General features: G+C 38.8%; 1 protein-coding gene across 1 annotated transcript in view; it reads left to right on the top strand.

Annotated features, from left to right (window-relative positions):
* Nucleotides 1–25,260, top strand: part of MYO3B (myosin IIIB) — a 100,541-nt gene that overhangs the window by 29,032 nt on the left and 46,249 nt on the right. Inside the window, exons 8-11 of the mRNA XM_074593516.1 lie at nt 6,012–6,123; nt 7,036–7,198; nt 7,914–7,994; nt 17,303–17,423. Coding sequence (XP_074449617.1) covers nt 6,012–6,123; nt 7,036–7,198; nt 7,914–7,994; nt 17,303–17,423 — 477 coding nt within the window. The remainder of the gene's footprint in view (nt 1–6,011; nt 6,124–7,035; nt 7,199–7,913; nt 7,995–17,302; nt 17,424–25,260) is intronic.

The following is a 25,260-nucleotide window of genomic DNA, read 5'->3' as shown; positions in this document are numbered from 1 at the left end:
CTACTCCATAGTAGCCGGATGATACTGAGATGATACGCTCATGGCAGTACAGCGCTATTACTGTCACTGCGATCCCAGGGAGGCTGGTTCTGCTGTTTCAATCTCACAGTACAAATTTGCATAAGGTCGCTGTTGGTACACCTGGTGCACACAGTCTCTAAACTGTCAGTTTTACATTTCCCATGACCATATAAAGCCTCATTGCCCTTAATGAGTCACATTCTCTGTTGAGTGGAGCTAGGAATAAAAACTGGTCAAATGTTGCAAAATCCCATAAAACATGTTACCTCAGTATGTGCTTTCTTCAACCCCCCCAAAAATGCAGTGGTGGTAGACTTGTTTATTATTCAAAATCAGGGAAGCGCTGAATTAAATTAGAAGTCAACAGGTTCGCTACAGAGAAAAGAAATGCTTGCGTTTAAAATGATGCATTTTTAATGCAAACTTACTTTTAACACTGAGTCTGCACTGTACCAAAGTCCCTAAGTGATTTCTGGAAACAAAATTGTAACATCCCTCATATTTTGATTTTACCGTTATCCACGGAAATGTTTGTTAGTTGTTTCAGTAGCTTTAAAGATTTCAGCAGATCTATATAATGTCCCTGTACACTTTTAAATATGGTAAACTACTGTACATTCCACATATATTTTCTAGACACTTGTCATTCACAGAACACTGGTAAACAGTTGCAGGATGCAGAAGGTATGAAACCTCTAGGAGTGAAAAGTCTGATAACCCCTTATGAATTATATGTGCAGAATGGACGAAATTATGCCTTTCTGAGAGTACTTCTGTGATTCTATGTTCATCTAATGATTTACAGCATAAGTGTTAGGTATCTGTTACTGAATGTCAAGAGTATCTTAGATTTTTTTTCATTATTTGTTTACATTTTTCATTCATACTCAATGTAGAGTCAAATGTAATTAGTTGTATGAATTCAGATGCCGAAGTTTCTGAAAAAGGTGAGACATAGGCAATACAAGTTAGGAACTTTTTGAAGTCATTTAACATCTCTTTCAGTGCTAAAAACATGGGCTTTTTAAACTTTCCAACTCCAAGGCTGAGAAGGAACAAATGTTCCTTCTGTTTGGAATGCTGAGAATCTCCCTACTATTGCTGGGGCTCTGGCTAGGAAGGGATTTTGCCCTCTTGCACCTCATGCTTTTCACATATCATGGTCCGTTCTCCTCCTCAAGCCAGCGTATTTTAGTGCAAAGATTTGTTTTAAGGAGAAAAAGGGTTAATGATTACTTTTTTGAGTTAATTGTGTAGAACTGATGCTGCCTTTAAGTCTGGAGTGTGAAGGGAACTTTAGTAAGAGAGGCTGGTATAGCAGTTAATGGGGCTGTTTAAATGCTATTTATTGAGCAGTTCCACAGTTCACCCTTTAAGGAGGGGAGGGAAATTGAACCATTTGTTGACAATCAGTTTATCTAATCTAAAACCACCAACACTACAATGCGCTGGCCGTAATCAGATAGTTAATGCATAGCATCATTCTGAAGTTTTCTGTATCTTAGTGTCCGTGGACGTCTTTAACGTTTAACCTTGACTCTGCATGTCCTAGCTTTGCAATTGATGATCTGGGGATAAATTCAACTTTTAAAATACGTTGGTTTATGCCTAATGACTACAAAGTACAGTTAATCCCATTTCAATGTATGTTTTGTCTGGAATACTATTCATGTCCAGGAAGGACAGTTTGTAGTGCAGTGTAAGAACCACTGGTTAAGCAATACATAATTTCAGAGTTTCATCGGCTCTGAGAAACTAATTCTTCTGAGGGGAAATTACTTTTTTCTTACTTAGTCTTGCTGCTACTGAGAATGCGATTAGTCAAGCACTTCTAGGCAAAATGTAGGTGAATGTGTTTGCTATATTTCCAATGTAGAAGATTTTCAAGCAGGATGTATAACCCAAGGAAATAACTTATTTTTGCACAAATATATGCATGCTTATGAAACAACACGTGAAGGACTGTAAACTTTATTTTTAAAAATAGAAATAAAAGTACTGGCTTACCATAGAAGAGCACTGAAGTATTCCAGACTACTGCATTTTTTTTGCTAGAATAACAAATGGAAATATGGAAATAAAAAAGTAGAGTTATGAAATTTTCATCTCATCTGGAAACAAATGTGATTTCTAGCTCTACTTTTCTGAAATTAATAATCTGGTTTTTTCCCTTGGTGAAATGTCGTAAATAGAGGTCACTCTGTGATCTCTGTACAGTAGATTTACGTAAGTATAGTAGAGATGAAATTAGGCCAATAAATCAAAACACATGGGTGTATTTGCATATACCCCAAAGTTTTGGGTGTATTCCTAGACGTTTTCTCTACCATTTCATCATGTACAATATTTGCACACTTTTACCAGATACATTAACGTGAAACATGTTACCTTCCTCCAAAATATTCCATATGGCCCATTACTGTACAAAGATTTTAGATTAGGTAAAATAACTGGATGACCCTGTGTGGCACGTGCTGCGCTGCCATCCGGTTACACGGAGCACGTCAAGTCAAACTGCTGTGCACTTCGGTGATTCAATCGTGAAAACAGGCACCGGATAGAAAAAAAAATACATGGGTTTGAGCTTTGGAACACTGATCTAGAGACCTTTTTATTGGGCAGAATGCAACCTCCAAAAGCAGTTCTGGAGGAGAAATAATCAAAAAGAAATTGCCAGTCTCATATTGCTAGACCTTATTTCTGATGAGTTGAGTCATTTCTGCCTCATTTTTGGTAACATAACTAAAAAGGAACTGAAGGCCTGATGTTGAAAATCTGATATCCCAGTGTGTTTAACCGGTTACAGGAGACTGCTGTGCGGTGGTTGGATCAATCAAAACATTTGGAAGAACACCTTTTAGAGGAAGTTTTTAGGAAATATTGTGCGACAATATATTTACATACAGAAACTAAAGTTATTCCCATGGTTTGTAAAATCACAATCATTCTGAATGGCTTGCTTTCTTAGAAGACAGATAAATGTAAATTTATTTTAAAAAAATTGTTTAAACAGCATTTGTTAAGAAAAATGGGCCTTGTTTTATTTATGGGTTTTTTTCTGAGTACCGAAAGCAACTACATCCTAGATCATGAAAGAGAGCTAATGGAGAGGGTACTACATTTGAAAGATACTGACGTTTGTCATAAACAAAATGGTATAGTCAGGCATGTAAACTGAATAGCTCAAAAATATTTTTTAGTCAGGTGTCTCTCACAAATAAAAAATCAGCTTCTCAAGTAATTAGAATGTCATTGATCAGACAGTAAGATTCAAAAATTATGAGATCCTCCTTGACTATTTTATTGCATCAGTGCTATCTAAAAACTGTTCTGTGGTTTTAAAATTCCCAACTACAACATGCCTTAAAAGATATACGAACAACCAGAAAACGGATATTGTCCCTCACTTGAATCTTTCCTTCCTTCTAAGGAAAGGAACTGCTTAAGTTACGTACGTGTGTAAATAACGTGGCTATCTATCTGACCTGGCTTTTGAAGCAAACAGCAATTTACTATTAGTGCAACTTCCCTGATGTATCTGTCAAGTATGTGTTGAAATTGCACGCTATCACAAATTCTTTGTGACATGTATATTTTAAATCTGAGTTTTATTAGTGCAACTCATAATTCCGTTTGTCTTGTGAAAACTGGCATCATTAAGTTCATAATAAGGTGGAGGAAACGTACTTTTTTCTTTTAAATGCACTGTGTTTCTCCATACCTGCTAAATGGCATGACTTTCAGTATTTTGAAAGACTTGGCTAAAGAATTTGTGATATCATGTTATTGAGAAAGTCCTTGCATTAAAAATAACTCACTAATACATAATCTCCTGTCATTATTCAGAGTGGGCAATTTCTCCAGTGGGTGAATATCTCTGTCTCTGGTCCAGGACTGATTCCAGTGCTTCTGCCTTCAGACATCATTTTGTCCCCCTTTGATCTTTATTGACTATTTTAGTGGTTCTTTTTTCTTTCTTGTGACAACTGGAGCTGGTATCTAGAGATTAACTGGAGCTAATATTTGAAAATCATATTCCCCTGATTAAAAAAAAAAAAAAAAAAAAAAGTCTTGTGCTATTCCTTTCTTTCTAATTGCTTCTCCATATTTTCTTCAGTACAAGGTGGGATATTTTCTTGCCACTATGTGGCTACAGATGAATGTGTCGTTGAGGTTCAGTGGTCGGATTCTTCTCTTCATGTTTTAAAGAACATCTGATGCCTCTTTCACATGCTAATAATTAAGCGAATGGTTTGCTCAACCTGCCAATTCCTCCCAAACACAATGTAAATAGAGTACCACCTGTAGAACCGTAACTTAATAAAGACCAAGACAACACCTGGTGGTTCATTAATGGGAGCTGAGGTGGCAGTTGTTACCATCTAACGGTCTACTTGTGCTATAATAACCTTAAATTTGTAAACTAGCTGGCACATGTTCTTGCTGTTACTTAACATAATTGTTTGCAAGAAGAGTTACTTAAATACTATAAAACCATTCTTCATTAATGCATGGTCACTTTACAGGTAGGGATTGCTGGATTCATTGTTAATGTCTGTTTAGTTCAAACATGTTTGCATCCCTTTTTCATTAATTATTTGTGCAACAATGTTGTTTCACGTAATTGTTAGGGGCTGTTCTTTGCAAGGGAATGTGGACAAAAGAAAAGTCAATGTTGTTTAGTATGGGCCTGCTCCAAAGGCCACTAAAATTGATCGTAATTGTTCCAATTAATTGCTTATCCCAATCAAACATATAAAAAGACATGCCTAATGACTTACAAACCTACTGTTACCACAGAAATCCTTTTGACTAAAGAAAATTATTACATTCATATGAGGAGTAAATCACTTGGGTTTTCTTCAAAATAGCTGTTAATTCTGTTTAACCATCAGCACCGATATGATAGTAATGCCAGGTTTTTTTAATTATGCATATATATGACCTCTTCCGGAGGTGCAAAAGGCAGGTAGGTATTCATGCAGTCTGAGCATCGTGCTCTCTGTAAATGAAGATTGATATGAGAATTGTTTTTACTGTAAACTAGTCTTTATTCTTCACACAAGTGGCAGCCTTGCAGCTTCGATAATCAATCAGTATCACTGTATCATAGTGCAGCCTACCCTCCCAGTGCTGGCTGAGAATCCTCAGTCTTTCTATTAGGCATACGGAAAATGGGAAGCTCCGCTGAGTTCCACTGACGGGAGGGATCTTGTTACTAGCTCAAGAGCCTTGGACAACTTATGTGGATTTATAGTTCCCAAAGAATGTCAAGGCCCTTTACATTTCTTTGTGGAAAAAAGTGACCGATACCAGTAATTAAAATATCGAAAGATTCCGAAATGCCTTTTTGGGCATTTCTCATAGGAAACAGGCACCAGGTCACAAATAACTTTTAATGCTTTTCTCTTTCTTTGGTGCTAGTATTTGACTTTTCTCCCACTCAGAAATCTGTAAAGGCCCATTGAACACCTCAGGGAACACCTGCTTATTCAACAAAACTTGCAGACTTCCAGTGAGATTTTACTGGGCCAAAGTATGTTATGTATCTCTGTAGATGGCGTACTTATTTTACACATGATATGCAAAAGGTTTTATTTTTGCCTTCCCTTCTACTACTCTGATTTCTAGCACTTTTTGCTTCTTCTCCCTGTCATTCATTCCCTTGTTCATCTGAAAAATTCAGAGCAACCTTGAGTATTTCCAAAGTTGCACTGGTTTGTGAAAGACTTTGTGGATAATTACACCAACTGGGGATTTCTAGAATGCAGCAGATCCTTATCACCATTATGGTACTGCTTATTTTCCCATACCATGCATACACTCAAATATCTGTTCATGACAGCTGTGTCATGATTTATGAAGAGGACTGAGTATAAGGGAGAATTTGGCCTATGAGTTCTAGAGATGCAGCGCTGAGCTAGAGAAAGAGTAGTGAAAGTACATGTTGATTGTCAAGTCAATTCTTTCTATGCCATTTTGTTTTGCAGGTATTATTACCTTGCATTCAAGGCACACGAGACTCCCCTTGGTAGCAGAGAAAACTGTCTTGCCATTTTGGAGAAATCTAAACTAGACAACTGGATTCTTGGGAAAACCAAGGTAGAGGGCACTAACATTTTCTTCAGGATAGTATCCTTTCAGCAAAACATGTCTAATAGTAGTTTGAAAAGTACTGTGTGAATGAACAAAAGAGCAAGGAATGTGCTCCAGTTGGCCCCCCAGGTTACGGAGGTGCCCTCCGAAGCCAGCTGAGCTAGTGCTGCAAGAGGAGCGATGCATTGGGTACCTCCCCAAAGCGCAGTCTGCACGTGGCTGCCTTGATAAGGATAGTACCTCTGACAGTGCCTGCTGTGGTGGTGCCTTCCTCAAGTTCCTCCTGCTCTTCATCATGGCATGACTGAAACTTCACACGCTGGCCTAACCTGCGAGCCTGGAGTTTCAGATGCTGGCTTTGTCAAGAGCCTTTGCTCATGGTTTAAAATGGAGTAAATGACTTGGTGTAAAAAGGATGTTACACAGTATCTTGAGTTGTTTTACCGTGCACAAAGGAAAAACAAAGAGAACTTTCCTGCTCAAGACCCAGATAAAGTGTATGTAAGCACCCCATAGGATTTGCCTCCTGAAGCAGACTCCTGTTAGACAATATTATGTCTCAGAACAAATTCAACCCAGGACTTACCTTCCCACTGTCAAGAAAGCCTATATTTCAAAATTGTTGATACCTGAAAATAACCTCCTGGCCAATTTACTTTGTAAAGGGGGTAAATATGTGGTTTATTTTGCAATGGGGTGATTATAATCAGTGGAATAATGAAATTTCACCAGCACACTGGGAGCAAATATTTGATTCACAAAATTGCTGTGATATCAACAAGCAGCGTTTTACAAGTTTTCTCAGCAACAGTGCCCTAAAATAGGCTGACGCAAGCCAAGCCTAATGAAAAGGCAGAATACAAGAGGTTATGTTACTGCCTGCAAGTAATACTTTTTTTTGTTTTTGTTCCATTTCAGGTTTTTCTAAAGTATTACCACATAGAGCAGTTAAATTTGTTCCTGAGAGAAGTTATAGGGAGGGTGGTGGTCATGCAAGCCTATATCAAGGGATGGCTTGGAGCAAGGAGGTACAAGAAAGTCAAAGAGAAAAGAGAAAATAGTGCTGTTACCATACAGTCAGGTAAATGTTCACATTCCCTATTTCATTGAGTGTCTTTCAAGCTGTTAAATTGCATGTACATTATTTATTCATTTGTAATAGATTATTATTAAATCAAAATAACCAGAGGTGCTTTTCTGTCCAGCTAATTGATGCAAATATTATCGATTTACTCCTAAGGTGTCATCGTAGTATTTGGTAATGTCTTTATTTAAATATTTTAGTAATTTGGATGTGATGCTTGTGCACAAAATGCAAATAGTGTTAGGTATGTCTACACTAGCATGCAGCACATAAATGAAATGCAGCAGCATGCCCCCCCACCCCCATGTATACCAGAACTCCAGATAACATACATCGCTGGGTGGGCCTGAGAGGCTCATTGTCAGTAATTTAGCAGGCTTCCTTATATCGAATTTGGGGAGCTGTGTGAGGAGGGGAGTTCCTGTGCTGACATGATCATGCACCTTTGCCTTTTGGATGAGGACATAAGTGAGCACATGGTGACAATTAAAATTTGGATGAGTGAAGCAGTGTTTGAAGTTGGGGGGATGTGAATACTGCAGTCGTGAACCCAGAGTTCAACATGTGGGTGGACGGGAAAGAGGTACTGGGGGTGGGGGCTGGAGTGGTTATGGCAGAAGGGATGAAAGTTCCAGCACATCTCTGACTCTGTAGACGCTGTAGCACTTCCTTAAATAAATGTAATTTCCAGCACATGGTTTTGTATTTTTAGCCTGGAGAGGATATGAAGCTCGCAGGAAGTACAAGGAAATAAGGAACAGAAGAACTGATGCTGCTATACATATTCAAGCAGGTAATTAAAACATTATTTCAATTGCCAACACCTATTTTGCTGGGGTGATTTCATGTGTCAGTGTTTATAGCCAAGAGAAATACCTGCAGTCCGAACTAAAGCTATCAAAAGCATTACTTCTGATCATCTGTTCTTCAGTATCAAATGACATCAGTGACAGGTATCAGGCACTTTGGGCTTTTTGTAAGTACTTCTCTGGAAGCAAAACATACTGATTAAAAGCTGTCAAGATGTTAAGATTCTTCTGAGCACAGTCAGCATGGTTCAACTATATGTAGAGCTGGTATGAAGCACTGGATTGATTTGACTAAAAGCGTGGATGGGAAGCACTGGACATACATTTTTCTGTCTTTGTGTCAAGCCTTAATCTTGGCAGGTTGACAGGTTTTTGTTTTGACGGCTTGCTGGGTTTGCCAGCTTTGGCCAATCTTTTGACTCTCTGCCAGACTCCTATGCAGCCATATCAATATGAATTTGAATAAACTTTAAAGAGATTATTGGAGGAACAGGCCCGTAGGGCTGTGTAGGTCTCTAGTAGAGAGCAGGGTACCATATGGCATGGAAATCTAAGAACCAGTGCTGTGAACTCAATGGTGTTTTCAGATGCTGCCAATATGAAGCAGCCTCCATATGATGCAGTGTAATACACCTCCCCTGTCCAACCCCAGGCTGAAAGACTGTAGTCGATCAGAAATGAGTTGTAGCAAATGTGTTTACAGATAAACCAAGGTACCACCTTTATTTTACCAGCTTCCTGTGCTATAATTCCTTAGGTTTTGTCACCTCTCTATTCTGTATCATAAAGTCTAACGTCAATCTGAAAAAGATGTGTGCTAAGTATTCTTTTACTTTGTTCTCAAGCCATTTCCAGTAAATTCATTTGTTTTTCTTTTCTCTAAGTTTGTTACTCTGAAATTAAGCATAGCTGTGACTTTCAGTAGAAAGCAGAATACCAGTCTAGTTACAGAAATGAACTTAAGATAAAATAATAATTTATAGCTTTGCATGCATACTTTTATGTAGAATCATGAACTATAGCTCTAGGTTCAAATGCAGAATATTCTGTTAAACGGAGAACTGTGAAGGAGAAATTTTTTCTCCCATTACAACAAGCACTGAGGGACTGCATAAGCACTCTTTCCCCTTCCTCCTGTCCTTTGTGTTGTCATTTTCTATTGTTTTCATGACAGCACAGAGAGCAGATCTTAAAGTACCTCCTGCAACTGTTTTCTGGAGTATTTGCTACGTTAACACTTGGTCATACTCGGACTTTGATTTTGTGACTTTTACGACAGCCTTTTGCTGTAAAAAGGAAAGCAAAATAGTTGACCCATCACTGTTCCACTATTACTAGTTCCTTAAGATGAGAGTTCTTTCCGGTTCAGCGGGAAGCTGGTGCGTAGCAGCGTCACTTGGAGACCGTAGGGGACATTCTGCCTTAGAGTTTTATCCAGCCAAATTTCTTCGGCATGTAGGACATGCATGCTCATTACTGGCTCTTTAGAGAAAGCAACTGATCTATTCTGCAGTTTGCACACATGGGAGAGATTCGGAGCTGTGCTCCTTCCTGCCATCTCTGAGACGCTGCGTTGAACGTGGCAGAGCAGAGGCAGTGGGAGCGTACCCATGCCCTTGAATTTGGACACTTCTGTTGAGCCCTCTGGACCTAATGCTGGAGGAATGCTGTTAGCGCTCTTCCCACCAACACACGCACTGTCTTCCTTTGTAACCTGGCACTTGACAGTTTCAGTGGTCAGTCTGGGTGAATAAGCATTAGGACTATAGGGTTAAGAGTGACACAGTGGACCTTTGTATTAATTAGTCTGTCTGCTCCTCCCGTCTTTGGCGCTGCATTTGAAGGGGTCTAATAATAATAATTCTCAACACATTTCTGTCTGCCTTTGGAAACCTGTATCTAGGACTTTCGATTTGAAAATTCTTTTTGTGCCCATTTTCTCTTCTCTACTTGCTAATTATTCTGTGTTTCAAAACAAAGCTCATGCTTGCTAATGGTGGCCATTTTCCAGGTTTTAGAATACACTGACGGTCTTTCTGTTGTTTACATTACACTGTCCAAGTGCCTAGTGACATGGAGACAAAAGCAACTCCAAATCTCTCCCTTCCCTGCACATCTTATACTGCGAGTGTGTAGCTCAAGGCAGCTTTTCAGTAAAATGGGAGTATGATCACCTTTGTATTTTTCTTAAAAATGATCCATTTCAGGCAGTGAGATAGATTGTCTGCATTTGTCATCCAGACATTAGCAAAACCATATAATTAAAATATATGTACTTCCCTCTCCTTTCCCTCCCCCCTCACTCTCAAGCAGGCCTTGAAATTTAGGAAGCATTTGGCTTACATGTTTCTACAGAACAGCGCATATTGAAATTTGTTTTCCTTTCATCTCTTTCCCAATAAAAGCAGCCGCTCGGCTTATCCCTTTAGCTTCCTCAGAACTTCCTTTCAGAATTCCCGATCTATTACAGCACATTCACATACCAGAAACAAGATGCCTTTTCATGCTGTCAACCTTTTTCATCTGAAATGTAAATTAATTCTTGCTGGTACGCTTTGACAGAGATCAAAGTAGGGGTATTAACCTTATTGGGCCTTCTCTTCATCAGAATCAGTTCCAAAGACTGCGAGGGTAGTGTTAGGAGGCCAGTCTTCACTGTTATCTATGGCCCTCCTCCAGGCAGTCCTCTGTCTACAAGTCAGCATTTCAAAGGCGCTGATTTCTTTTGTAAATGACCTTATCATTACTTTAAACTGTGTGAAAAATGATTTGCCTGAATAATTCTTGCAGGATTATCCTGCTCATTTTAATTGTAGGGGGACTTCATTCAGATTCCAGGATATTGTTTAAGTGGTTTTGACAGCAAGTGATCATAGCCTGATATAAAGGAGGAACACAGCTCCTGATTGGAAACCTCTTGACTTGTTCAGATTGTTCATTTCTTGCAAGTCAGTCTTTGAGGTAGGCTGCATTTGCATTTTAAAAATAAACAGATGCCTTTCAAATACATGAGCTGGTGGTCTGGAGATCTCTGTGGGCCCAGCAGTTCACTATCCATTGAAGAAATGTTGGAAGAAAAAACAAACTTAGAAAAAAAACAACGCTCACAATATACATGAGGATACAATTCCTGAGTGTATTATATTACACGAAAAAAAGTGATTATTTCGGAGGGGGGAAAACACCCTTGCTAGGAAACAAAATATTTGTGAGTTTGAATTAGGTGGGGAAGAAAAAGCTGCCCTGCTTCAATGTATCTACACTGCAGGTTCTCAGAATGCACAGATGATATTAGACTCATGGCTAAAATGGTACATGGGGTACACAAGGTCTTTCCTGCTTCTTCCAGTCACTTTCCCAAACTGTGAAGGTTGGAAAATGCAATTTTTTAACTTACAGACGAAATGTAAAGAATGATTTTGTGTAAAATGTTTGAGTTAACAATACTTTGCACTTCTGAGTATTTTTGTAATTGGGATTTGTATTGTTTTGATTTACATCTGCATAAAAGAAAAAATATTTTGTTAAAATTAAGAATTTTTTTTAAATTATGTTGCCAGATTCACAGCTGGTTTAAATCAGTGTATATCCACTGAATCATCTGACTGAAATGTTGCTGCACTGATTTACCTCACATGCAAGTCTCATTTAATGTTTCTTTGTATTAGAATAATGAATTAATTAGAATTTAAAACAACAGATAATACAATTACAAAAGTATATTTTCTAGTTATGATAAATAGCATGTATTTCCATGCAGTGTGACTGTTGTCCCGAAAGACTTAAGGGAGGATTTTAATCTGGTTATTTCATTTGTGAACTGACATTGCCAAAATGCCAAATGAGTGGTGCATGCGATTCACTTAGATCCGAGGTGACATCACTGAATTCATTTTAATTAGGCCCACTTTAGCCATCTGGAATATACTGTGCAGCTCTGGTCAGGACTGAGTTTAACTATGCTTCCAGAGGTGAAAGGCAAATGACTAATCCATTGAGCCACCATCTCCTCCTCCAACACGTGCTCGCACACTCACCATATGTCACATTGTATTGGAAGATTCTTTATCAAGAACTCAAGATTTGGGCGCCTTTTTTTTTTTTTTTTAAATAAAAAGTGATGGATGTTCAGAAGGAAGCCAGATGAAGCATCCCTTTGTAAATAGCTTTCTTTCTGTAACTTCTGCAGCGTTGCTCACTATTTATATATCTCTAACATGTGCTTTTGGCAAAATTTACTCCAATATAATAAAAAAAGAGGGCCTGAGAACAGCTGTAATTTACTATTTTACATTTATAATCAATGTAAGCTTTTAATAAAAGTGTTACCTTTGGGATTTTCAACAGCAAAGATTTAATGTTGGCTTCAATAGAAGACGAGGAAGTATTTCTTGAAAACCCTATATTTATCCCTCTATTTATATCACTATGTACGTGTGTGTGTACATGTATTTGGCTAATACTGTTGTATAGATCTAAGAATTGCATGAGTAAAATGTTCCAAAAACTTCTAAGCACTTTATAAATATATCTAAAAATATATATATTTTTTTAATTCTCCTGAAAATAACGACCGCTAAGTAGCAGATCCAGTTTTGTTTTTATATCATTAATTTTCTTCCTTTTAACTACATTGTCAGTGTAAGAATCATTGAAGAGATGTATGTGTTTCTCTTAATGGCAGCTGAACCTTGTATTAACTTGATTTCACATTCTGGGTAATCCAGACTGGTTTGTACTGGCTGCACAGCTTTGGTTAACTTTACTCTTCCGTCTCTCTATGTTCTGTACTAGCTTAGGGCATCCAGTAATTCTTCACTTTCAGTATCTATCTCTAGTAACCATTAAAAGCCTGCTGCTCATGTGCAGGGAATACATTAGGAAAAGTGAGAAGGCTTTATGGTTTTGAAGTATGAAGTCCTGTAGTCCGTCCCCATCTCTGGGCTGAGCTCTGTTGATGTGAATATGTCCGCGTTTCCTTTTGGTTTTCTCTCCTGTTTTTGAGGAGATGAAAAGGAGACCATTCCTACTGGATTTCATGCCCTTGCTAAAAATCAGTTTCAATATGTTGGAAAACCTGTTCCTTTCCCTTGCTGATACTGACAAACAGCTTCACAGTCATCTTCACTTTTTTTTCTTTGACCAAGTCTCAAGATCAGAGACTGCAATGCACGGTAATTAAAAACCGTATGTCCAAGTGGTGATGTGCCTCAGTGACACCAGACCTGATAGCAGCCGTGGTGACTCTTCCTAATAGTCACTGCTTGTTACTGGTAGTTACTGCATATACATGAGAACTCATGACTTGCTTTCTTGTAATGCTTCTGCCAGAGAACTTAAGACAAGAGGGCTTTTTTTTCTGCTATTAAACAGGCATCACTCAATATCTATTCAGAGTGAGAGGTGAAAGAGGGGAGGTATTCATCGGACCCAGCAAAGGATGTGACTCTCCATCCCTTTTACTGTTCATTAGAATTAATTTGGCATGGAGCGAAGAATCAGATTCATGGGCTCCAAATCCTCTCAGATGTTGTTAGTTAAGCGGCTGAATGCTCTTTTAACTAGGCAAATTAAGAAAGTGATATGCTGTTCGTAGCAAATCAACTTCTGATTACAAACTACCATGATATCTTCTCTTCAGCAAGCATGAGCTTTCATTTCCGAGTTGCTGTTATATGTTATTATAGGTGATGTTATAGGTTAAAAATGTGTCTGGGTGAAAAATGTCTGCTTAACATGATTTTTTGCGACTGAGAATGAATCCTTCTGCTGTTTGAAATACTACTTCATCTCCTTTCTTTAGACTTCTTGTATAGACCCGGGGTTGTTTAGCTTTGATCTTTCTACATTGTGCTTCATAATTTGCTCTGTAACTATATATTTCCTATGGGAATTAGAGGGAAAATGCCTGGACTTTTCCTATCTGGAATTGTGCAAGATTGCGTGTAATGTATATGCCTTCGTACTTAGACCTTAAAATAAAGGTTTTTAACTGCAAGACACCAAATTTCAGACTCCCTGAGGAAGGCTAGGTGCTGGAGCTGACAGAAAACTCGCTTTGTGTGAGAATTGATCAGTACAAGAAGTAAAATTCCTGTCCTAAATTGTGGCACGTAAAACATTTAACACCGAGTTACTAATAGAAGTGCTAAAATTAAGTTCAGTTCCTATGCTGCTTTTCAGATCCTGTCATTTTTGGCTATTGTAAAGATCAGGGTTAAAGATACTGTTGCTGGAAAGTTTGGAATATAGACTGGATAAGGTGAAAATGAGGTGACAGCTGGTAATCATTCTTCTTCAATGATGCAGTGATTGTTCATGGAGCAGTAGCAACATGAGTCTGCTAATTTCACACTCTTTGAGCCAAGTGCTTAGTGTCAAAACCAGCACCAGTCAGTAATGCAAATTGCTGTGATGGAGCAGCTTCCCAGCCTCTCAGACTCCCCCAGCAGAATTCTCTGCATATGCATTTCTTTTGAAACATTATAGATCCAGTTAATAAATGTTGAAAAGATGCAGTCCTACTGATGCTCGATGAAGCTTTTGAGAGAGAGACAAGTTTGTTTATCCTGCTAGTTCAGTTATCCCATGAGTCAAAGGGAAAGCAGGAAAAATACAGCCGTTTACCTGTCAGATTCAAAGTATTCTAGAAGAATGTTAGAAACCAGCTTGCAGAAAGGTTAAGTTGAAGAGGAGTTGATGTTGAAAATACGTTATAAAACAAAAGACAGCGTAAACACTATGTTTATTAAATCAGATATAGAACGTTATTTGTTGTGACTGAGGGAAAGACCAAAATGGTTATGCTGACATTAATAAGAGTCTCTGGGAAAAAGAATTGAAAAAAATAAAATCACAGTAGGTCTCAGGGTTGGTTTTATAGGCACAGACACACATGCAAAGAACTGCTGAAAGCTGAGAAATTACTAAGGATAAAACTGAAGTTTATCTTGTTAGTTCATTTGTTTCAGTGCTTCTTTATCTTTATGGTAGTCCATCGGCTGACTGATACTCAGCATGTTTCAGCTGCAGAGAAGTGGCTGCTGGCCAGCTGTCTCTGCTGCCAATGCCGGAGTAGGCTCCTTGTCTGGTCAGTAGGGGATAGTTAAGGATTGGAAGCCTGATCGTGTGGGGCAAGTGAATGTTTGCCTCGTCTCTGCCAGACAGGCGGACTTTTCCAGTCTGATTATTAAGGGCAGAAAGTTCTCAGCCTCACGATTCCTGAGCTCTGTATTCGGCACAACACCTCAGCAGGCCCAACTTCTGTCATGCCTTCTGTAAAGTGAATGGTTATTTATTTTAGTGACCTCTCATTAAAAGGCAATTTTTATTGCTTCTTACCTTGGAAACCTCAGTAGCACTGAAATGCTTAGACTGTTACGGTGCATTGCATACCACAGCTTGAACTGTTCAGATGGTTTTAATTTTCTTATATTGCACAAATAAGTGTGACACCATGTATTTTTGTGGAGGTAGGTGGCTGAAAAGAAGACCGTTAGCACTATACAGGAGTTAAAATAGAAAAGAAGGGATTAGTTACAGCCGTTTCCTAAGGGAAAGAGCAGATGCAATCAAGGTAGCTCTATTTTGTTTCCACCACGATCTTTTTATTACTCACAAAACCCCAACATGAATGGGGAGCTAAATTTGTAAGAGCAGTTAAATGGAAGAAAAGGGAAATCAATCAATTATCTCATAATTTGGTAATAATTGAGGGATTGCAAGTTCTACAGGGTCTTTATTCTCTGTTGTGTAGGTAATTCCTACTTCTAGTATTTTCATAAAATCAGAGGCATTAGATACAGGGAAAACTTGTTAATCTTATGATCAACTTCTCTGTTCTCAATTTATTCTATATTCTGTATTTATTCTATCTCCTGATTTCCCTTTCTAATCTACAGTGTTATCTTGACCCTGATCCTATATTAGGTTTCCCTAGACCCCATTTCTGCGCCTGTCCTACGTCCCACTGTAATATTTAACCTTGGACTTTAGGAACCCCAATGTGAGGGCTCTTCTCCTCCTCCTTTGGGTAATTAGTCCCCAGACTGACTCTGCTTTTGCACGTGTTTAGTGTGTTTAAAAGCTTCTCCTGGACAGGGTTGTTGTTTTTTTTTTTTCCCTCAAAATTGTATTTCTTAATCTTAGCTCTCATTTTCTTTTATATATTGTCTCACTGTTTAAGTTGCAGTCCTGCTAGACTAATAAACAGCTCCTTTCCCTCACAGCCCTCAGCCTTCTTATTCACCAACTGCTTGTTGTACACTTCAGCTATGGCATTGATACTGTACGTACTTTCTTCCTTATTCAGCCCTTTCTCCCCTTTTATCAAGGTATTTCTACTTAAAATAGCGCTTGAAATAAACCCTACAAGAAGCAAAATTTAAAAATTTGTGAGTTGAAGTGTACATTGCAATATTTTTTAGTCTTTTGTCCTAAGTGCAGCATGTATCACTATCTGCGGTTTTTGCTGGAACTTTATTATTAACTGCTCGCAGGTGTCAAGAATTCAAGCAAATTCATGTCAGATAAAAGTATAGAAGTAACTGAGTTATTTTCGTACCCAAATCCAGGGACAGTCCATGGAAATAAAGGATGCAGAGATCTTCAAAACATTATTCATTGCCATTTTCTTTACCGTTTCGTGTCGCTGCATGCGTGCTACTTCATGTAGTAGTTCTAGCGATTGTTTTGTTCAGATCTTTTTTTTTTTATGAACAGTATAAATTCCAGTCTCTGTAGATTTTTTTCCTGATTATTTGTATGAGGGGTATTTTAAGTGTTTTATTATGGTTGCAGTTAATTGAAAAATAGGAGAAGACATTAGTAATAGTTGTACTTTTAATTGAGTATCTCTCTCCCTGGCTCCCCACCCTCCTATGCCACAATTAAAGCAAATAAAACTTCTCATTCTCTAAACTTCTCACTGGCTCAAATCACGGGGGTTGTGATTAAAGAAACCGTTTTGGCAGTGATTTTCTGCTACGTATTTTAATACTTTCTAAGCTGGATTCCTATTTTAATTAGGCGTGTTCTCATTTTGAGGTCTGTTTTCCTTGTGTGGGCTGTGCCAAGTGGTCACTGTAACAGTGAGAGTGTAAAGACCTGTATAATTTCCAGTTGTTGTAAACATTGCAACCACTGGAGCCACACCTGTGAGGCGCTAAGTGTTCTTTCTGTCCGCTGGGTCAGTAGAAGTTGAGGGCATTCAACTCTATACTGCTGTGCCAGGTGCCAGTCTGCCTTTCAGGCTCTGCAGAATTTTTCTCTGATTCATTACTATGTTTTTTAGTTTTCAGGGGATATATTGTTCGGAAAAACTACACAAGATTGAAAAACAGTACTGGCTGTGTAGCAGATCCTCAGCTTATGAGCAGCTGCTCTACTTCTGATTTTGGCTGTGAAGAGCACTGGTGAGTTGAATCCTTTGCTGTCTATTATCTAACAGAAGTCATCTTCCACACAATAAGATCCGAAAGAAGCAGATGGGTCATCATGCTTCAGCCAGCTCTTAGGCATCTGGCATTTTCTGAGGTTGAGCACCTGTAGGTTAGCCAGTCCCCCCACCAGCTTCGTCATCTCGGTGTTCTCCCAGTTAGCGGAGTTAGATTTATTTGTGGTGCTGTTTGTCTTGGGTTCCTGTCCTGTTTCTGTGCAGTTCTCGGAAGTACCTAGAAGACCGTAGGTTGTGGACAGGATTGCAAGTGCTCAGCATTTCAGAATTGATTGCAGTGCATGTTATTAAATTCTCAAGAGTAGAAAGTTACCCTTCTGTGTCTGTAAAGCTCCATGCAGACCAGCAATGAGACAGGGAAAAGAGTTGTAAAAAGCAGATGGACAAGTCACTGACAGAAAGCCTAGGAATACTGTAAACCGTAGTAGTGGTGCCCTCCTCTTTGTAGAGGACGGGTATTTTAACCTTTCTTACCAATGGAGTCACTCCAGCCAAATGTCCCTCTGGCACTTTCTTGGACGTGAGAGGCAAGGGGGATCTGTTATATCTTTAGCTGTTGTCTAAGTCTGTCTCTCCAGTAGTGTTCTAGGAGAGGTGGCTGCTTTTGCTGGATTAATCCCTTTGACTAGCAAGTTTCAGTGACTAAGAGTTATGAGATCTCTCCCGTGGCGTGGGCATCAGGACATCCCAGTGCTTCTTCCAGTTCTTACTTCTGTTATTTTATGTGCTTCCCATATAGCATATAAATGCAGGTTCTGTTATACCTCTTGAGAGTTCTCTGAGGAAATCAATGACTTGCTTGACTGTAACTAGATGCTGCTGTTCCATTAAGAAGGTATTTTTTGGAAATAACCATTAACTTCTCCAGAATGATATTTCTTTCTCTGTGCATGCTCATAACATTGAGTTATTTTAACTTCCATGCTAACTTTGATTGATTTATATAGAATAATGTCTTCTGCATGCTCTGGTGTACTATTATAGGATTTGATCAGGTGTAACCAACCTGCATTCTTGTAGGTTAATAGTGCTCCAGAATCTCAGTATTCTGTTTTCAGCAAGAAAAAGGTTCAGGCCATTGGACAAGGACTAAATAAAGAAAGAAATGTTTTTGGTAATGATTTTCAGGGAAAAGAGTGAGCCCACTGCCATTTACCATCATAGGTTGGTCTTTGGATTGCCTCACTGCTCACTGGGGCAATGAGTTTCCTAATTTATGATTCCCTTTGTATGCATGCAGCTCCTTCTGTCTCTTAAGTGCTTAAAGGGTGTGTATCTTGTGATCTCTTTAGAACTATTGCTGATCACACGATCATTTGTTCTTCAGTCTGCACTGATGGTTAAAAGCAAGAGCTAATAAGCTGCCTATTATCAGTTTTCTTTGGCATCCCAAATTATAATTATTTACAATGTAAATAGGCTTCTTTTTTTTTCTTTTTAGTGATCTAGAGCTTTCACCTGGATTTCTTTGGAGGCACACAGCCTATTTAAACTTTTTCCTTCACCTGTTTTTTGTATAATTAACCAGGAATGGTTTTTTTCCCTGTTTGCATTAGGCTGATTCTGGAATTCCTTGTTGCTCTCCAAACAAATGTATTTTTCTGGATTAGGTACAGCTTACTTAATTGTACGGCCCTTGAGCTCATGAGGATTTTATAGTTCAGTAACTGTTGAGGTAAATTTGGGGTCTGTGAAGCACAAATATACAGACCTTCAAAGATATTCAGCCGCTGAACTTATGTTGAAATCAATGTCTAAATGCCTTTAGATACCTGGCCTGAAGGTGCCCATGTAAAAATACATTGACCGTCCAGGTCTTGCCCCCAGTCCTGATTGCTGTGCACAATCAGACAGATAAATAAATGCATACCTTCTTTTGCCTGGAGTTGCTAAACTGCCATTACTGCTGGCAGTTCTCAAATTTAACCCCAATAAACATTGCAGATTATTTGCCTAATCCTATCAATTTCTCAGCAGTGCCTCAGGTTCCAGTGATTTCAGTGAGACTTGACAATGATCAGCATTTCACAGGTGATGTTCAGAATCTTAGGACTAAAGCCGATAACTTACTTCCCATAAATCAAGCCTCACTTCTACGTGTAGCTGTTACTGGGCTGTTGTGTTTTAAGCATATGGCTGTTCAGTCATACAGGAAACTTGTAGGAAACAGGAAAGCTGATGAATAATAGCGCAGATCTTGAACACAGTAGCTGATAATCTGTCCCTAGAGAAGACAGCCTCACCGTGGCTTCACATACCATGGAACCTAAAGTATAGAATAATAAAATTGTCTTTTCATTTCTTTTATTTTCGTTTCATTTCTTTCTAACTGGTAGTTTTGGAAAATGAAAAATGAGCTTAAAGGTACTCAGGATCAGAAAGCAAAATCCCATGCAGTTCTGTTCTGTTGTATGCACAGGAATATAACTATGCATTTAAATGTATGACAACCTGCTGCTTTTTCAAAGATCTGTTAAAAAAAGAAGTTAGAGTATTATACATAAAGCACTCAGTTTTACTAAGTAATGAGTTTTAAAGTGTTCAGAAGAAAAGGGCACTTTAAAAAATTGAATTCCTTCAAGGAAATCTAATCTCTACACCTAGTTCAGACTCTTCAGTCAGTGAATGCGGGACATTAGCGAACTCAAACTAATAAATGATGTAGATGCTAATTTAATGCACACATTAGTTCATTTAACGTTGCATGTTAGATGTTTCCTGCATTTATATGCTTGACTTGAAAACCAGTATTAACTGTGTTCAAATGCAAAAATCTTGCCTGTATGAAGCTGATGTCACAAGTAACTGAAGACACATTGAGAATTGGCAAATATGTCTGATAGGAATAGAAATAGGTATATGAAAATAATATAAATGTTGGCAGAAAAGTGGCTTTGTCTCATTGAAAAATTGTTTTCCCATTGAGTTCCACAGAGCTGTGGCGTTGCCCTGGGACTCCTACTGAAAAAGGGTCATAGGATTAATTATATACCTGTGAGACTGACACTAAGTCTGAATTCTCCCTCCAAACTCCAGTCTGTGTATGTGACACTTGCCTTTTCTTGACATTGTCAGCCACAGAGAGGAACCCACAGGCCTGTGTGGTGTGAAGGAACCAATCACAGTCAAATCCTTTCCCAAAGTAGCTCATTCAAAACTTAAAAAGGGCAGAGTTATTTTGAAGAGCCATGGAGGTATTTAAAAGATGAGTAGACACAGTGCTTAGAGATATGGTTTAGTGATGGTTTTTGTCAGAGTTAGGTTGATGGTTGGACTAGGTGATCTGAAAGGTCCCTTCCAACCTAGATGATTCTATGATTCTATGGCCAAGACTAAATTCAAATGAGGAAAGTGAAAACCCTTCAGACCCCTTTTTGCAACCTTGCTGAATAGCAGCTTTACCCTTCTGGAGAGAGCCAAACAGACACCAGAGAAGAGAGGAGTGTGACAGGGTCCCCTCTCTCACGAGGCCAGCACAGATACCAGCCTCGCCTCATGTCTGCCTCCATTTTACAACTGATCATCGCATGAAATCAAAGATGCTGCATTTTGCAACAGCACAGCTACCATTTCAAGTTAGTGTTAGGAATCTCTTGAGCTAATTAGGAATAATCTGTGGGAAAGGGAGAAGTAATTTTCTAAAACGTCCTGTGATTTTTAACTTGTTAGACTGACAGATCTCTAGTGAATATATTTTTGATAAATGTTCTTGTTCTTAGCAGGATAATCTACAGTTCAGTGACTAAGGACCTTAATCTGTGCGACGTTGTTTATGTTCTTGTTCAGACAGAGCTGTCATCCTCAAATATCTTTAAATCCCTTTAGAATCTCATCAAATCATCTGTAACCTGCATGTTCCACCATCTTCTTATCCATTTCCCTCCCAAATGAGCATTGTGTTAAATAATACTGATCTGATACTTAGCCTGGAAAATACTTCCTGTATTGTTTTTTTGTTTGGTTGTTTTTTTTTCTCTAGCTCACTGAACCGTAGCTCACTGACTGATAAATATCACAATATAAATTAGCTTTATGTGCATGATCAGTGGCCTTATACTATGCAGTACAGCAGAAAGGGTTGTTTTCACGTAGTGACTGTTACACATCAGTTATGTCTGTAACTATAACTGCGTGTCAGTGAGTATCCCTTGCTCCTTTGTTCCCTTATGGAGCTCCATGTGTTAAGGACGCGTGTTAGAACATACTTGGCATCAACAGCAGTTTACACTCTGGTGTTGAATTCATTGTGATTTTTTTCTCCTTACATCTTTCTCTTTTTAGGTAGTTGGTATCACGTTCATGCTTTGGTCAGCATAGGTTCTCAGAAACCGTTAATTTTAGTAAAACTCTTGGCATTCACATGAGACTTAGGGAATTAAGACTGGATAATAAAGCCTGAACAAAACTACACAGGCATACCAACTTAGGTGTTTGGAAAGTTATAGATAAAGACAAATTATCAGTGTTTCTCTGTTCTACAGGAAATACGCATCTGAAAGTCAAGTTCCAGAAATGGGTCTATTTCTACTCATTAATGGCTTGACTGATGAAGCAGAATCTGATTACTAAATTTGTATCAGTACTAAGTGAATGATGGTTACAAGGGTTTAAGAGGACAGGATTAGAATTAGAAACAGAGGTACATGGACTGTAATGAACGACAAAATGAATGTCAGTCAGTAACGGCACCCTGCTCCAGAGTTTACATTGGGTGGTCGCAATGAGGATGCTTTCTACCTCACATTTTCTCATCACTGTCAAGACCTCAGTTAGTGTTGTTATCTTAGACACTGCGCTTCAAGAAAATGAGCGAGTCCCTCTGCAACAAAAATGATGACAACCCTAGAAACCATGATAAGGGAAGATCTCTAAGGGAAATGGAAAACTGAGGGTACACATGGTATCACTTCTCCGGTCATGAAAGGCTGATGTGAAGAGGAAAGGAACAAGCTGTTCTCCATTGAGAACCTGGCTTGCATTGCAGCACAGGAGAGTTAGGTTAGACATGAAGAACCGCTCACTGATGGTAAGCCGAGTTAAGCTCTGTGTAGTCTACCTTGGGAGGTTTTGACACCTCCATCACTGTAGGTTTTGGAAATCAGCTTAGACAAACTTATGACAAAAAAAAAAAAAGTAGGTATAGCTGATGTTTCTCTGAAAATGTGGATGGGTTAAATGATTTGCCAAGGTTTTTTTATGATTTGCAAACACAGAGTGACTTCTTCAAATGTAACGTCTCTGTGCCAGTGGGTTTGTCATTGCAAGTCAGCCACTTTTATAGCACCTTAATGCCAGCAGCCATTGCTGCAGCAGTGTACGGAGTAAGAATAAAAATGGTTCTAACAGAATTCTTGGGTCAGCTTTACTTGCAACAGAGTTGTTGCTGTGCCTGAAAAATGAACAATGTTCATTTCTGAATGTTCTGCAACAGCTGGAGGCCTGTTGAAATAGCATGCAGTGTGGATTCACCTGCATGGACACTGGTGGGCTAGCACATAAGCATCGTATCTGTGTATCACTGAGTGTGGAGAATAAACGATTTCAGTCACACGAGCACAGATCAGTTCAGAAACTGGCTTAAAGTGTATTAAACTGTGCCATGTAAAAACTCCTCTGTCTTCTGCTGTGCTGTTTTTGACTTGATCTGCAGCTTGTCTCTCACTAAAATGAGGTTCAATCAGTCAGCCAAGAACAAAATCTTCCTTGGATTCTTTTGAGTAAAAGGAAAAAAAAAAATCACTATGTTAGTGTACTTCCTGGATAGCTGCTTGAAAGGGTTGCATCTCCACATTTTAAACTTAATTTTTTCAGAACCTTCAGATGCATGCAATCAGGTCCTGGTGATTTGCTGCTTACACCTTTCTCACATTGCTCCATAATTTCCTCCTTGGATAATTTCAGTTTCTGTCAAAACCACACAATGTTTTCTTGTGTAAGTCATCTTTTGAATATGAATTTTCATTTCTTTCCACAGTAAAAGCTGGTATAAAGACATTCTGCTTTCCTTTAATTGCTTCACTTTCCTATTTGTAATCATAGCAAGCAGTAAGGTTATTGCTTGTGATGGAAATAGGAGATCTGCAATTCCTGTGGCACACAGTGGTGGAACACGTTGGGCCTGATTCTGCTGTCATGTGAGCTTCAAATTACTTTACAGTTCATAAGTTCAAATAGTTACTCATGATTTATAAAGGCGTAAATGGAAATTTGGGCAGAATTTTTCCTTGTCATCTTTCTCTTTTGGTCCTCCCCATCCCTTTGGAATTTTTCATCTACCCAGCTGGAATGATTAAATTTGTTCTGTTCAGGAATACGTTATTTATGCAATTTATGCTGTATTCTTTGTAGTGGAATATTTAGGAATGTTTCTAACGTTTTCAAAAGCATTAAAATGACGAAAGTCCAAATTCCATGACTTACACTCGTAACGGCCAGAATAACTCCAAAACTAGTTGGTTTCCTCCAGCAAAAATTAGTCTGCACTACTAGTTTTATGCCACTATTGTTTGACTGCTTTCAGTGCTAAGGACAGTGTGGCTATACGTTATACACATGTGTAGACAGACCCTAAGAATCAATGTTTTTCTTTCTGTCAGTGTTTCTTGCTAATAGAGTGATTTGTAGACAGTCCGTATGTGAAGACTGAGGTGTATTACAGCTCAGTAGCTGAACATTCAGCAGCAAATTGTTGTATTGCCTGACTGATACCAGGCACATGAACCGGGATCTCTTGCGTCCTTCCCAGGTGAGTGTGCTGACCGCATCTCATCACTCTGACCCAAATGCTGCTTTCCTGCAAATGTGGAAAATAAAAATTTTTGGAAACCATAGGACAAGCAGTTCCTTCAAAGATACCTGAAAATACCCAACACCTTAAAATTAGCCTCAGGTGCCACGTTTGAAAATGTCAGCTATCTTCACGAATTGGTTTATATGAACTACTGCCGAGCTGCCCTCCTGTTGCTATTGCATTTCTCATATTGCATGCTAGCCAGATTTTCAGAATAGTTCAGAGACTGATTTCAAGGTGCTCAGCATCTACAGTTGATGCCATGTTTTCAGAAGTGTTCCCTGCCAGTTTGACATTGGTGGCTTGACCTTGGCTGGCCTTCAGGTGCCCACCAAGCCACTCTGTCACTCCCCCTTCTCAACAGGACAGGGGGTAGAAAATTCAACGAAAAGCTCATGAGTAAAAGCTAGTAATCATCAAGTGCATCCTTGTATCAGCAACAGTAGGTTCTGTGGAAGGTTGGGGTATCTTCAGCCAAACACAACCCAACTTAGGATTGTTCTAGTTGGAAACATGGAACCACTGGGATCCTGACAGAGGGTCAGGGTCTAAGGGCTTCAGAATTCCAGAGGCTGATTTTTGTTAGCTTAAGCTCTACAGAAGGCAAGTTGCTTAACTTTACCTTCGTGCTTTAAACATTTAGACAATTTTCTAGACCTGGTAAAGTTACAGTGCTGGCAAAACCATACTAAATTCTAGATTCATTTTATAGAAGGTAGAGATTAGTTCAAGCTGCAGATTTAGATCCAGATCCAAACCACCCCAATATCTGAATATTTAAATTTAGGCGATGATTCAGTCCATCTTGGCATTATAGGCCATTTGCAACATATTGATCTAACCGCAGGTTTTGATTTTGACGTCCACTACAGTGATATTTGAGGATAATTTATGATTTTTAGCTCGTATGCGGTTTATTTTCTGCAATATTGGGGAATGGGGAAATGAATCATCTCAACAAATGCTTGAGTAATTTTTGGGAAAAGTGGCAAGTTATCTAACTAAT

Source organism: Larus michahellis, chromosome 7, assembly GCF_964199755.1.
Source record: "Larus michahellis chromosome 7, bLarMic1.1, whole genome shotgun sequence".
NCBI classification, from domain to species: domain Eukaryota; kingdom Metazoa; phylum Chordata; class Aves; order Charadriiformes; family Laridae; genus Larus; species Larus michahellis.
Note: the sequence above shows the minus strand (reverse complement) of the source record. Positions and strands in the feature narration are given on the sequence as shown.